Source organism: Suncus etruscus, chromosome 7, assembly GCF_024139225.1.
Source record: "Suncus etruscus isolate mSunEtr1 chromosome 7, mSunEtr1.pri.cur, whole genome shotgun sequence".
Classification (NCBI taxonomy): domain Eukaryota; kingdom Metazoa; phylum Chordata; class Mammalia; order Eulipotyphla; family Soricidae; genus Suncus; species Suncus etruscus.
Window position 1 is genome coordinate 94,465,636 of NC_064854.1, and position 15,409 is coordinate 94,481,044.

Below are 15,409 nucleotides of genomic sequence, written 5' to 3' on the forward strand. Positions count from 1 at the left end.
CGGAGCTCGAGAGCCGGAGGGGGCGGTGATCATGGACACGGAGCTGGCCGACGGGCCCGAGAACCGAGGTACGAACTGCTCAACTAGTGTTGAACTGGGGGTAGAGGCGGCTGTCTCCTCCCGAAGGGAACCGTTGGTTGCGGGGAGGCGGCTCTGGGCGGAGAACGCTGCCAGCGCCTTTGTTCTGGGATGGAAGGGCCCTTGGAGTCAGAATGGAGGGCGTGGTGAGGGCTGGGGTTCGCCTCCCTTGCCCTCTCCTGCCCGGCACCCCGCAGACTCCTCCAAGTCCCCCCAGATTGGGAGGGAAGTGTCAACTTCTACGGCCCGGCCTTCGGTGCACTTCTTCCCAAATGACTAGACCGTCTTCTACTTTGGTCTATGGCCTCCCGTATAACCCCCATCCTCCTCTGTGTGCTTTTTTGATTTCTGAATTGCACCCCAGGCGAAACTAAGCAAACTTATTCGGAGCTGGAATTCGGCGATCTAATTTTTCAATAAACTCTCAGGGTGATGTTTGGAGCCATTGTGCCTCCTTCTCTTTCTTCCTCCTTTTTTTTTATCCCAATTTAATTTTTTATGCTCCAGAGTTTCTGAATAGAGATAACTTTGTGTTGTCAGTGTCCTGCAAGCAAAAGATGAGGGCAAGTTGGTGCTGGGAGAGGGAGATGAAGTGAGAAGGGGAAACGAATGAGAGAGAGCTGTAGATTGATAGTGTGGACTAATGGGAGTGTGCCTGTCAGCCTGGAGACAGTTGCATCTGCTGTACTCTTCAAAATGGGTAAGGCTCAGATTTGTTTGGAAGTGAATTAGTGTTTTATACTAACTATAAATGGTACCAATCCAGACATCTATCTTCTGGTGAGTTTTTTTTTTTTTAATATTTTATTGAAACCATTGTGATTTGCAAAGTTCTTCATAGTTGGGTTTCAGGCACAGGGCTAATCCCACCACCAGTGTCAACCTCCATTCACCACTTTTCCCAGAGTTCATCCCATGCCACCACTCCTGCCCCTCAGCCGGCAATCCTAACAAACCCATTTTAAGCTTTGATGAGTTAAAGTTTGGGTCTCCTGATTCCATTGTGGTTGACTCTGGCTTGGATATTTACTTTTGTCCTTTCTTAATACACCAATGCACCTGATACCTCTTGTCTTCTGTTTGTATTTGTATTTCTCCTCCTTCACTCGTTTTCTTTTTTACTCCCCCTTCTCTTAAAAAACTTGTTTAATCTAGATTAAGCTTAAAGGCAAACTAAAGTGTTCTGACTTCTAGATCAGATAATGCCATCTTCCTAAATGAATTAGGATTTTATGTTTAAATCCTAAGTAATTGCTTTCCTAAACATTCTCCTTGGGTTGTTTTATGCTTCTTGCTGTCGCTCTTCATAGGAACACTGTTGTGGATGGGAAAAGGATTGTAGACTATGAATCTGAATTAGGAAATGTAGGTTCCATCATTACTGCTTTCTTGCCCTTGGCAGTGTCTCCCCAGATTTCTTCCTTTTCTCAAGAGAAAAACACAGAACAAGGAGAGATGGCTGCTCTCTGCCTCACAGCCAGACCCCAGGTGAGTATGATAATTGAAATTTTTTTTTATTTTTTATTTTATTTTATCCTATTTTATTATTTCCTTCTTTTTGATGTAACTTTATTCTCTGGAGCCCAGCTAGAAAACTGAGCTGTAGGGCCGGAGAGGTGGCGCTAGAGGTAAGGTGTCTGCCTTGCAAGCGCTAGCCAAGGAAGGACCTCGGTTCGATCCCCCTGCGTCCCATATGGTCCCCCCAAGCCAGGGGCAATTTCTGAGCGATTAGCCAGGAGTAACTCCCAGCATCAAAATGGGTGTGGCCTGAAAAAGACAAAAAAAAAGAAAGAAAGAAAACTGAGCTGTACTTTTAAGAGACCACTCAAGGAAATGTTAGAAAAGGAAAACCTATGGAATTTATAGTTTTAATTCAGCTTTCCATGACAATGACAGCTAAAGTTTTTGTTTGTTTTTGGTTTTTTTTTTTGTTTTTGGGCCACACCCGGCAGTGCTCAGGGGTTACTCCTGGCTGTCTGCTCAGAAATAACTCCTGGCAGGCACGGGGGACCATATGGGACACAGGGATTTGAACCAACCACCTTTGGTCCTGGATTGGCTGCTTGCAAGGCAAATGCCGCTGTGCTATCTCTCCAGACCCACAGATAAAGTATTTTAAAGATAAACTGTTATACTGTATCTTTCTTTCCATAACACATATTAAGAATAGTTCATTTAAAAAAAAGAATAGTTCATTTAAATGGTTTCACTATAAGAATAATTTATGTATTAGGCTTTCTACATTTACTAGCTAAATAAAATTTTAAATGTGTGGTAAAGTAAAAAATACTCTATGCTATATAGTCAACAGTGCACTTACCTTGTACTCAAGTCAACCCAGGTTCAATCCCTAACACCGTGTAAGATCTCCTGAGTTCTCCAAGAATGTCTCTGAACACCACTAGTTGTAGCCCACTCCCTGCCCCTCAAAAATTGCTCAGTTGTCTTTCTCTTTACTTCTGAAGCCAAAGATAGAGTACATTTGGACTCATAGTAAAAGTGACGTGAGATCCTTATGTACCTCCCTGTTGGTTCTCAGCTATCTTATATTAGTATTAAAAAAGTTAAGAAGCTCTAAGTTGCAGCTAATAAAATCGATTTTGGGGGGGGGGGGGCCACACCTGGTGATGCTCGGGGGTTACTCCTGGCTATGCGCTCAGAAATTGCTCCTGGCTCTGGGGACCATAAGGGACACCAGGGATTGAATTCATGTCCATCCTGATTCAGCTGCATTCAAGGCAGACACCCTACCACTGCGCCATCGCTCTGGCCCCATAAAATTGAATTTTTATTAAGTGAATCTTTAATATTGAATTTGTTAATTCACTCATTTTAATTGGTTGGATTATTAGTGCTGAATTCATTGGTGTTGATGAATTATTTTTAATTAATTGAAACTGGCTAAAGCATGAGTTACTTATGTATATAACTCTCAACACATTCACATACCATATAATTTCAAGCCCCAACAAGCTAAATAGTTATCTTGTTGATAACTTTCTGAAAACATAAACAATTAACTAACATGTTTTATGTGTTATATGTATTATGTACTGTATTCTTGGGGGACAAGAGGAGCTGCCACACACTGCAGTGCTCAGGATTTAGTTCTGATTCTGCTCTCAGGGATTACTTCTGGCTAGGCTCAGGGACCATATTGGGTGCCAAGGATCGAACCTGGGTGGGCTACATGCAAAGCATGCACCTTTCCCACTGGACTATTGTTCCAGCCACCCATATACTGTAGTCTTAGAACAAAGCAAACTACATTTTAAAAATGATTTTTGTTGAAAGACATTCTTGCAATAATTTTTGAGACAAAAGAGAGGAGGGCTGGAAGTTACAGCCCATTTCATGAACCTCACCACAAAGAGTGATGACTTTAGAGAAATAACTACATTGCGAACTATCCTAACAATGAGAATGTATGAGGGAAATAGAAAGCCTGTCTAGAGTACAGGCAGAAGCCGGGTGGGGAGAAGGGATATTTGGGACATTGGCGGTGGGAATGTTGCACTGGTGATGGGGGGGTGTCCTGTTATATGACTGAAATCCAACCACAATCATGTTTGTAACCAACATGTTTAAATAAAATATTATTTAAAAAAATAAAAACTATTTTTGTAAAAAGAAATAGAGTCTAGGATCAGAATTTACAGTAGAGCAATATGCCTTGTAGCATAGGACATCAAAAAAAAAGGAATTTGGAGTACTGTATTTGGAATTGAGTACTGTATCTTTTTTGGAGTACATTTGTAGTACTGTAGTCTTTTAATTATTTAAATTTATATTTTTATAAGAAAATCTGTATATGAACCTATGAACCTTTGTTCTGATATTATTCAAATATAGCAGAAATTTTGCTTATACTCATTTATAGGCTCTCAGGGGTCTCAAACTCGCAGCCTGCGGGCCATTTGCGGCCCTCCATACAAACATTTTGTGGCCCTGCCCTAGAGGAATCTTTTTTTGTTTTGTTTTGTTTTGTTTTGTTTTGTTTTAGTTGTTTGGGTCACACACCCCCAATGTTCAAGGCTTACTACTGACTTTGCACTCAAGGATCACCCCGACTTTGCCTCCTGTGGCCCCCAAGTAAATTGAGTTTGAGACCCCTGCCTAGATGTAGAGCCTTGCCTTGCATGCTTCTTACTAGTTCAGTTCCCATCCCCAAGCACTGAGCATTGCCAACGTAATATTTGTGCATAGAGCCAGGAGTAGCCCCTAAGCATCACTGGGTTAAGCATAAAACATAAAACAAGACACAGAAAACAAAACTATAACATACTGGCCTTATTTAGATTTCCTTTTACTTCTCTATTTTCCTCATCCCCACCCTTAATTTCTCATTTTATCCTGTAATTTTGTTGTTTCTTAGTTTTTGTTCTTTTTCTAATTTATATGTTTTGTTCACTTAAAATAGAAACAGAATTATTTAATGCTCTAACATTTTCTATGAGTATAATTTTAACCATCTGGCACTAGGTTTGTACTGAATTTTTTGTACATTTTTTCAGCTGTTGCTCTATTTCTGTTTGGAATTTATTGAAATGTGTTGTATTTTTTTTTTATAAATGTGTTGTGCATATTTAAATAGAAGGTACTGTTTTAGTAAATATTAGCACATTGTGGGTAAAGGATCCTCAGAATCATCCTGGATTTTTCATCTTCCTTCATCTAACCCATGGATCCTCAATCTTTTTAAACAGGGGCCAGTTTACTATCCCTCAGACCATTGGCATGCCAAACTATAGTTGTTTTTTAATAAACTATGAACAAATTCCTATGCACACTGTACATATCTTAATTTGAAGTTAAAAAATACATAATAAGGGGTCAGCGAGGTGGCGCTAGAGGTAAGGTGTCTACCTTGCAAGCGCTAGCCAAGGATCAGGACCTCGGTTCAATCCCTCAGTGTCCCATATGGACCGCCCAAGCCAGGGGCAATTTCTGAGCACTTAGCCAGGAATAACCCCTGAGCATCAAACGTGTGTGGCCCCCCCCCCAAAAAAAAAACATAATAAATACAATATTTAAAATGAAGAACAAGTAAAGTTAAATCAACAAATTTACCAGTATTTTAGTAGGAACTATGGGCCTGCTTTTAGCTAATGAGATGGTCAATGTCTGGTTCTATATTTTGTCACTGCTAGTCATTATAATAAGTGATGCAAGTGTGCATCAGTAGTCTAGATGTGGTTGGAGATTTCAGATGTTTCATTCTGAAAAAAGTGTGTTCACAGACATTAGTACTGCCAAAGATGGTTGCCATTTTAATTGCATGGTTCCTGAGGGGTTTTTGTTTCTTTGGTTTTTTGTTTTTTGGGGTTTTTTTTTTTTGTTTTTTTTGTTTTTTTTTTGGTTTTTGGTTTTTGGGCCACACCCGGTGACGGTGGTTATTCCTGGCTATGCGCTCAAAAGTCGCTCCTCGCTTAGGGGACCATATGGGACACCGGGGGATCAAACCGCGGTCCATCCTAGGTTAGGGCAGGCAAGGCAGGCACCTTACCTCTAGCACCACCACACCAGCCCAGGTTCCTGAGGTTTTTGGGGAATGCAATCAAATTCTAATAGAATTTGAATTATAGGAAGATGGCAAATATATTCCTCCTTCACTTGTTCGAGGAGGAGACCTAATTTTACATTAAATGCTTTCACATGTGGTTGCATATCACAGTTGAGCTTTCTCTTTCCTTGAAGTTACACACAGAAACTGTTGAATAGCTCATTTCCATTCTACATCATTTAACTATGTTTTTTGAAAGCAGAGAAGCTTTAATCTGTAGAAGTAAGTCATTAAATGTTTCTAAACTCTCCCTTGACTCAGCCAATGAACTTCTGTGTGGTACAGAACATCTTCATAGGCAGCTTTAGCTCAGACAGAAATTCCTGAAATTGTGGTTTTGTGCATTAGCTCTAGTGAAGTTAACACAAGATACCACAATTTTCATAAAAGTCCCACTAAAGTGATTTACTACACAGTGCTTGGTGGATGAAACAGTGTGTGGCCATTGGGTGAGAATGATTATGTTTGTCCATCTCTTGCTTAATGCAATCAACTACTGGTTTCTTAGAACCCACCATCAGCTGTCACATTGGCTAGGTAGTACATTTCAGCTCCAAACCATTTGCTTTTGGCAAACCTTTGCATAGAGATCCTCTCCTCTAGTTGTTTCTTGGTTGCTTTGCAGTGGAGCAAGATCTTCTCTGACTTTGAAATAATCATTTGCCTCACAAATAAAACTTAGAAATTGTGCAGAATCACGAACATCATTGCTTTCATCAAGTGCCAACGAAAAATAGGAAATTTTTTTGGCAGAGTTTTGGAAATGCTGATGCAAATTGCATTTTCTTCAATCCTTCATGTAATAGTAGTGTCAGTGGCAGCAAAAACATCTAGCGGGCTGGATAAATGTCTTCAGCAGCAGGCTATATGTGGCCCACAGGCCATAGTTTGAGGACCCCTGATCCAGATCAAGCATATGATAATATTTATTTTCTCAATCTAGTAATATTATTTACATTTTCTGGCTTTATTCAGAGACCTGTTCAGGGCTATACAAAGCAAGTGAGGCACTTGTTTTGCACAATACCCACCCCGGTTTAATCCCCAGCACCCCATACAGTCCCTCAAGCCCTTCCAGGAGTGATCCTTGAATGCAGAGCCAGGAGTAAGGCCTGAGAACTGCTGAGTGGCCGCCAAAACCAAAATAATAAAAATACTATTACATATGTTATTATTAAATATACATATATATTGATTTTTGGGTCACACCCGGCAGTGCTCAGGGGTTACTCCTGGCTCTATGCTCAGAAATCACTCCTGACAGGCTCGGGGGACTATATGGGATGCCAGGATTCAAACCACCATCCTTCTGCATGCAGGGCAAATGCCCTGCCTCCATGCTATCTGGCCCCTATTTGTTATTTTTAATAAATATTATTATTAAAAGTATTCAATACAGTACTGATACACATGTAGATGGATGGATGGATATCTCTTTCTCCTTATAACATTATTGTTTTGCATAAGACTTACTTCTGGCTCTGCTAGAAGGTACCATTCCTTGCCTATCAGGGCTCAGGAGATCCTATAGAGTAGTGCTGAGACTGAAACTTGCTCAGTTGCATGCAAGGCAGTGCCTTAAACAGTGTACTATCTCTCTAGCTCAAATTTTGTTATTTTGGACTTACAAATTTTAATCTTGCTGAAAACTTAGTTCAATTGGTGATAGAATTTATGCTTTACATGTAAAGCCCTGTGTGCAAGCCTGGTTGTCAGAAAAAGAAGGAAAAAATCCTAATCCTATAATTAAATATAGACAATTTTAGTTATATTGATACCCATAATTACTTTTTAATCATTTTCCAATGTATCATTTAATCATTTTCCATTTGTCTTGAACCAATTCCATACTTAATTACTTAACTGGGTTTAATATTCATTACCAATTATTTTCATTTTAACTTCTTCATTTAGACACTTTGAATTTTAATTCATCTTATTGACATGCAAGCTTGCCTTTTCCCCCACTATATTTTTTTTAGTTTACTGAACACATGGTTTATTCATGTCTTAACATTGTACTCCTCCCCGAATTATAGTCTTTCAAAGGACTAAATATGTTGTTTATATTGCATCTAGCTTAGTTACTCTGGCATATACCCAATGACTTTACATGAAATATTCAGGATGTGAACACTATTAAATGCCTTTCACTTATCACAGTCTTCTTCGTGCCTGTTTTCTAGGGCCAATTGAAACAAGGGTTGTAAGAGGGAAGCGAATGAATGAAAGATGGTGAATAAAAATATGTTTCCTATTGTAGACATCACTGACTTTCAAGGATGTGGCCATGGACTTTACCCCAGAGGAATGGGGGAAGCTGGATCCTGTACAAAGGGACGTGATGCTGGAGAACTATAGAAACCTGGTCTCATTTTGTAAGGATGGATTTTCATTACGCATCTATGCTTAGGAGGGCCATCATTATTTTATGGAAGAAAAAATATCTTTAGAAAGCCTTCACTTTCGCACTGCACAGTTATAGAGTTTGTATCTTAGAGCCTAAAAAAAGTAGATATCTGTGCTAGGTTCTTGGCAAAATATCATTGTTTTGCATCAGAATTCTTTGGATTCAAATACTGAAAAACTAATTCATATTGGCTTCAAGGGAAGAAGTACTTTGCCTCATGGAATCAGCTATATTTTCAGGAATTTTCTTTATTTAAAGTATGTGATTTGACTTTACCCTATATGGACTTTATTCTTAAAATCTTCCCATGTGATTCAGGTGGCCATTGGCAGCTTAAGGATTAAATGTTAAAAACATGTAGTGTTTCTTATGTGGGAATTTTGGCAAATAGGATCACATGTCTATCTGCAAAATAATTACTAGAGCTGGAGAAATAGATTGTTTTTACCTAGCTTGAATTATTTTGTATGTTTATGTATATATTTGTATAAAGGGAAAAACTGTGTTAAACCTTCCCAAATTTAATATTCTCAATTTTGTAACTGAAATTTTCATTCTCAAATTTGTAACTAAAGAACAGAGAAAGGAAATGGGGGGGAGTAGTTAACAACTTTGTTGTTAACAGTAACAACTTTGTTGCACTGTTTACTATAATCCAGATTTTTTAATCCAAAATTTTCTCTAAACTATGTATTAATCTGCAGTATCTCCATGGAACTTAATTAACAGGAAATAAAGAAAAACATTTCTTCTTTTTTAATAAATTAAAACATTTGTCATTTCAAATATATATAAACTCTTACTACAGGTATTTAATTCTTCATTCAGATGTTGATACCCCCTTATTCCCTGATCTTCCTATCAATTTTGTAGATCAGGATATTAGGACTATGCTCTAGAGTAGGTCTTTGAGGTCACCACATATAACTAATTCCCATTTCTTATTTTTATGTTTTTAATGAACAGGGCTTCCAGTGTCTAAACCTGAGAAGTACAATTTGGAAGATGAAAAAGAAGTACTGATACTTGAGAGAAAAATCCCACAAAATGGCTATTCAGGTAAGTTAGACACATGAAAATTAATTATGGTCTCTAGGGCTATTTTCAGAGTAAGTCTGGAAGTTTTTTCACATTTAATAAAAATCCTCAAGCACCAATAGAGAGTATTTTAACATTCAGCTTAAATTTGTTCATTTTTTTTTTGAAGGGGGCTTATTTTGGGACCACACCTAATGTTACTCAAAGCTTACTACTGTCTCTGCACTCAGAGATCATTCCTAGCAATTTCAGGGAATCAAATGGAATGCCAGGTATTGAATCTGGCCAGCCTATGCAAGGAAAACACCCCAACCTATTGCTCAAGTCCTTCAATTCTGCTTATTTTTGACACAACTTGAAGATAGCATGAGGCTCCTGATAAATACTGCACTGCAGAACACTGAAAAAGTGACACTTTCCAGTGCTTATGAATTACTATTAGGCTGGGGAGATTGCTCAGAGTGGTAGAGTGCATTCTCTGCATGCATAATGCCAAGTCTGATCCCTAGTAAAACATATTCTCTCACGTCACTCAGACATTTATATGTTGCCAAAATAAGTAACATTTCTCTTCATTTGTGGTTTTTTATATATGTATGTTTTATGCTAGATCTAGGTTTCAATTATTTTATAAATATGTAATTACAAGTTACACTTAATGGGAATATACACTCATCCCATTAAATATGATCATCATGGTATTTCAGGAGTTAAGTTGCTTGCCTTGCACTTGGCCAACATTCCAGCATTGCATGTGGTCTCCCAGCCACCAGTTATGAAGGATCACTGAGGACAGAATCAGGAGTAAACCATAACCACTAATGTGGCCCAAAAACAAGCACACATAAAATAACTATTACAGGATTTATTCTTACCCTTCATGAAATAAATATGCAATTACATTTTACACAGTAAGAAACTGAAAAAAGGTTAAATTACTTTTCTTTGGTTATACAACTATTGAGTGCCAGAATTAGGATTAACTTCTGATGCCTAAGTATAATTTAGTCCTCTACGTTTTTCTTTAAAGTCCCTCTCACAACTTGTATACATATTAATCTCTACCAAAATGTTTTTCAGTGCTTTTTATGTCTTAGATACTCACTGAACCTTAGACCCACTTTCATGTTACTTCATTGATTTACTTCTTTAAGGAAACCTCAATATCCCATAATCTTCTATTATATAGCCATTTGCCTTTTATTAGTACTTAGAACAGGTATATTTGAATAAGTATTTGTAACTATTAGACCAAATTCTCTTCTTCTGTGCTTAAGACTGCCTGTTTTGCCCCAGTGTTTAGTACAGAGCTAAGAATATAGTATTTTCTTAATAATGTTTAATAAGTCAATAGAATAAATAGATGAATAAGTAAAATTCCTTACTGTACGTAATGAGGACAATTGGAAGGGGATTTACTTTTAAATATTAATAAATTCTCATGTCACCATTTGTTGGAAAAATATTGATCTTGTGTTCACTGGCTCGAATATCACTTTTGTATTATCTTTAATTCTTAGAGATACTTATGTCTACATTGCCCTTTATATTTCCTATATCTGTGTATTTCTTTTAATCATGCTTACCTTTTTTAAAGAAGTTTTATAGTAGATATAACAAATAAATATGATATTTTTGTTGTTGTTGTTTTGGGGCCACACCCAGTAATGATCAGGGATTACTCCTAGCTCTTTGCTCAGAAATCACTCCTGGCAGGAACGGGGGACCATGTGCAATGCCGGGATTCAAACCACCATTGGTCCAGGGTCAGCGCTTGTAAGGCAAATGCTCTACTGCTGTATCTCTCTGGCCCCAACATATATCATTTATTTTATCTTTCCTCTTTTTTCCTACACAACACAAAGGCTGACAAATTGTTAGAAATTTGCTGTACTAATTTAAAATATATGGATATTTATAGCAATAAATATTCTCATATAATTGCATAGTATTCTGTTTTATATATGTATTAATTATTTTCTATAATAGGATATTAGGAGGAGTTATTAGTATTTTTCTTCAATTACTAAAACAAATAGCTTTGTGGATATATTATTTCCTATATCTACTATTTCTTTGGGAGATGATATATTTTAAACAAGAAAAGTACTTTAAAAAAAGAAGAAGCTGGAAATGGGGTGCATATAAGGCAATGAGTAGGATTGGACAATTGAAAAATTTTGTCATAGCCACCCTCAACACCATGTGATATGTAGAAATTTGCCGTCATCCAGCAGGTTACTGCAGTAAGTTGCAACTCTGCCTGCTGCTCGGCTGCTATAAGGCTGCAGAGGCCCAAGGCTGCCAGAGTCCAGTGCTACAAGGCTCACAGGGGCCTGTGGGACCCAGCTGCCTGGTGGGGCCTCAAGCCCAACCAGGGATGCCAACTTGTAGTAATGTTCACCAGGACTGAAAGAGAGAAAGAGAATCCAAGTATACTTTTTATTCCTCCTGGAGTCTGAGGCCACCCAGATATTTCTGAGAGATGGAAATTCACTGGCCAGAGATGGCCAGGTGTGACCCAGGTTCAAAAAAGAAAGAGAATGGAATAGATATAAAGCAGGCAGCATCTCTCTGATGCTTTATCTTGGCCCCTCATGGACCAGCAGTTGCTGCTCTGGTCACTGTCCTGGACCCCCTGCAAAGGTCCAAATTTTTCCTTTTATTCCAGTGTAACAAGGGGGCATGTCCAAGGGGTATGTCCAGGTTCAACTGTCATTACAGTGGGGATACCAAAGGGCTGTATTCAGGTTCAAATGTCTACAGTGGGGGTTCCCATGGGGCACGTCAAAGTCCAACTGACATTATATCAATAATGTTAGATATTGGTTAACAATAATTTTTTAGGGCTGGAGCAATAGTACAGCAGTAAGGCATTTGTCTTGCACATGGTCAACACAGGATGGACACCGGTTCAAATCCCAGCATCACTTATGGTCCCCATGCCTGCTAGGAGCGACTTTTGAGCACAGAGCCAGGAGTAACTCCTGAGCACTGTGGAGTGTGACCCAAAAACAAAAAACAAACAAATCAATAAATGTTCTAAAATATGTTGTTTCTCTCCTGTCCTAATTTCATATGCTCACTATTACTCATTCAGTGATAGATTTCTTCATCTACATCTTTTTTTGTTTTATATTGATCATATTTTCCTGTTCTAACTCTTAATTGTATCTACTCATATTCCTACATATTTCTTTTCCCCCTTGCTTCTTTTTACAAAGTCATACTTTTCATTTTTAGTTTCAGAACTGCTTTTTGCAAAGCACAGAAAACAGAGAAAGTTTGCATTTCCAATTTCTTTTAGGCTTGGATATTAGAACAGAGAGCAAAGATCCAACTTCAGTGCAAGCTTTATCCAAAGAAGAATCATACCAGTTTGCAGTAATTGACAGATTGGGAAGGAATAGTGTCTGTGACTCCAACCTTGAAGAAACTCGTCACAGTGAAACTTGGCAAGAAAATCAGGAACGACATTTAAGAGAAGTATTCACCCATATACACTCACTCCCTGAAGATGCTCCTGAACATAATGTATGTTGGAAAAGTTTTGGTCGTAAAACTGTCCATCAGACTCAAGACAGAGTTCCCAAAGGATCATATGTCTTTCATACACTTGATAAAAGATTAAAACAGAAATCAAACTTAATGAAAAAACAGAGAACTTATACAGAGAAAAAACCTCATAAATGTAATGACTGTGGTGAGCTTTTTACTTACCATTCAGTACTTGTTCGACACCAGAGAGTTCACACGGGAGAAAAACCCTACAGCTGTGACGATTGTGGGAAATCTTTTAGTCATCGAGCTAATTTAACTAAGCATCAGAGAGCTCATACTAGAATTATTTTTGAATGCACTGAATGCAAGAAAGCTTTTAATGAAAGTGCAGCCCTTGCAGTACATCAGAGAATCCACATTGGAGAAAGACCTTATGAATGCAATGAATGTGGAAAAGGTTTTAATCGAAGTACACATCTTGTACAACATCAGTTGATTCATACTGGGGTAAAGCCTTATGAATGTAATGAATGTGACAAAGCTTTCATTCACTCATCAGCACTCATCAAACATCAAAGAACTCACACTGGAGAAAAACCTTATAAATGTCAGGATTGTGGAAAATCCTTTAGCCATTGCTCGTCACTTACAAAACACCAGAGAGTTCATACTGGAGAAAAGCCATATGAATGTAATGAATGTGGGAAAACCTTTAGCCAGAGCACACATCTTGTTCAGCATCAGAGAATTCATACTGGAGAGAAACCCTATAAGTGTACTGACTGTGATAAATCCTTCAGCCGAAGCTCAAATTTTGCTAAACATCAAAGAATCCATATTGGAAAGAAACCATACAAATGTAGTGACTGTGGGAAAGCCTTTATTCATTCATCAGCTCTTATTCAACACCATAGAACTCATACTGGAGAGAAGCCCTATAAATGTAGTGAATGTGACAAAAACTTTAAGTGTAGTTCGTCCCTAATCAGACATCAGAGAAATCATACTGAAGAACAAACCTGAAAAATATGTAAGTTCTTACTTAGTATCTGTTATTTTACATCTGTCATTTTACTATGTACCTGAGTATTTAGAAAATGTGACTCTGTAATACATAGTTTTGAGCCATAATTGTGTACTAATTATGACATCTAACTTCCTGAAAGACCTGTTTTTATCCTCATTCCTTCAAAGTACCTTTTGGTGGATATTCAAGAAATCTGTGGGAAAATGTTGGCAGTTACTATTTATTAAACCCAGTTTTCCTCTCCCTTTGTCACACAAAGCCCTATTTCTTCTTACTTTGTGAGGAAGTTCTCTGCTATGTAGACTGGAGGATTTTTATTCCTCTTAAATTCTAATCTGTATCTTAATTCTTTGATGTTATTCTGAAGTGAATGGATCTAAATGCTAACTGTTATTTTTTGTTAAGTCCCTTATTTGTATTGGACAGATTATTGCTTTTTTATAGTCACAGTATAAGGAAGAGACCATTTCATTACACTACTACTCTTACAGTCTGAGAAAAAAAATCTCAAATATTTAGGGCCAAAAGGCAGATAGGTTCAATGTGTGATATTTAGGATCACAGAAAAGAAAAAAAGCTGTGTGGCTGAAGGATTTACCATCTAGTTGGACATGGAAGAAAGTTTAAGTAACAAGGACTCACTTGAAGATAAACAGTTGCTTTCCATAAATAAATTACCTTTTTCTGGCCTTTGTTTATACCCATTTTATTTTTGCTGTGTTCTATAAATATGTGTTGATCTTTGGTATATATGAGAGCCTTAAAGGAAACAGAAAAGGTATAAAACCTACTTATATACTAATAAAAATTGCATGGATAACCAAAGATTATTAATGGAATTGGAAACAGTAAATGCTCAATAAATATTTAACAAAATTCTTTACAAATATTAGTATTTATTGTTACTATATGCTATTTTATATGAAAAGATTATTTATAAAGAAAAGAAAAATAGAAACAAAATAATTATAGTTTTCATTCCTAAATCCTTATAAATATCCAGCATATAGTCATGCTTTTGTTCCCTCTGCATTATCCATATGACTTCTTATAAATATAAATATATAAATCTGTATAGGTTTTAGTTGCAAAAAAGTAGAAGTATTAATAGAGCTTAAGAAACAGTGATAATGAGGGGCTGGAGAGATAGCACAGCGGTGTTTGCCATGCAAGCAGCCGATTCAGGACTAAGGTGGTTGGTTCGAATCCCCACATCCCATATGCCAGGAGCTATTTCTGAGCAGATATCCAGGAGTAACCCCTGAGCGCTGCCGGGTGTGGCCCAAAAACAAAAACAAAAAGAAACAGTGATAATGAAAGTAAGGTTACCAAGGATGAATTTATATTTAGCAGTGATATAAATTTAAGAAAACACTAGGGCATGGGATTCAAAGTTTTATGATGCTCTTTAAAACCCAGTTTAGGGGGAGTTTTTTTCTTTTTTTCTTTTTTTTTTTTTTTTTCTTTTTTTTTTTGGATTTTGGGCCACACCCGGTAACGCTCAGGGGTTACTCCTGGCTATGCGCTCAGAAGTCGCTCCTGGCTTGGGGGACCATATGGGACGCCGGGGGATCGAACCGCCGTCCGTCTCCTAGGCTAGCGCAGGTAAGGCAGGCACCTTACCTCCAGCGCCACCGCCCGGCCCCTTTTTTTCTTTTTTTTTCCCAACAGAATAACATAAGTTGAATCATCTGGTTTTGCTTCATGAATTAAGGGGAAAAATTGGAGGGTACCAGAACCAAACAGTTATATGAACATTGAGTGGAAATAAAAAATAATTAGACTCTGGGAC

At 37.8% G+C, this 15,409-nt stretch overlaps 1 protein-coding gene across 1 annotated transcript; it reads left to right on the plus strand.

Moving 5' to 3' along the window:
* ZNF286A (zinc finger protein 286A) lies at positions 1-14,493 on the plus strand. Its single transcript, XM_049776880.1, has 5 exons — positions 1-68; positions 1,481-1,566; positions 7,905-8,019; positions 9,018-9,110; positions 12,397-14,493. The coding sequence occupies exons 1-5, from the start codon at positions 32-34 to the stop codon at positions 13,611-13,613; spliced, it is 1,548 nt and encodes a 515-aa protein (XP_049632837.1). The 5' UTR covers positions 1-31; the 3' UTR covers positions 13,614-14,493.
* The last annotated feature ends 916 nt before the right edge of the window (positions 14,494-15,409 follow it).

Excerpts from the sequence above, each read along its gene's own strand:
- ZNF286A (XM_049776880.1), top strand. The coding sequence starts at position 32 with ATGGACACGGAGCTGGCCGACGGGCCCGAGAACCGAG. Across the intron at positions 1,567-7,904 it reads GCCTCACAGCCAGACCCCAG|ACATCACTGACTTTCAAGGA; the intron begins GTGAGTATGATA and ends TTCCTATTGTAG. Across the intron at positions 9,111-12,396 it reads CCCACAAAATGGCTATTCAG|GCTTGGATATTAGAACAGAG; the intron begins GTAAGTTAGACA and ends AATTTCTTTTAG.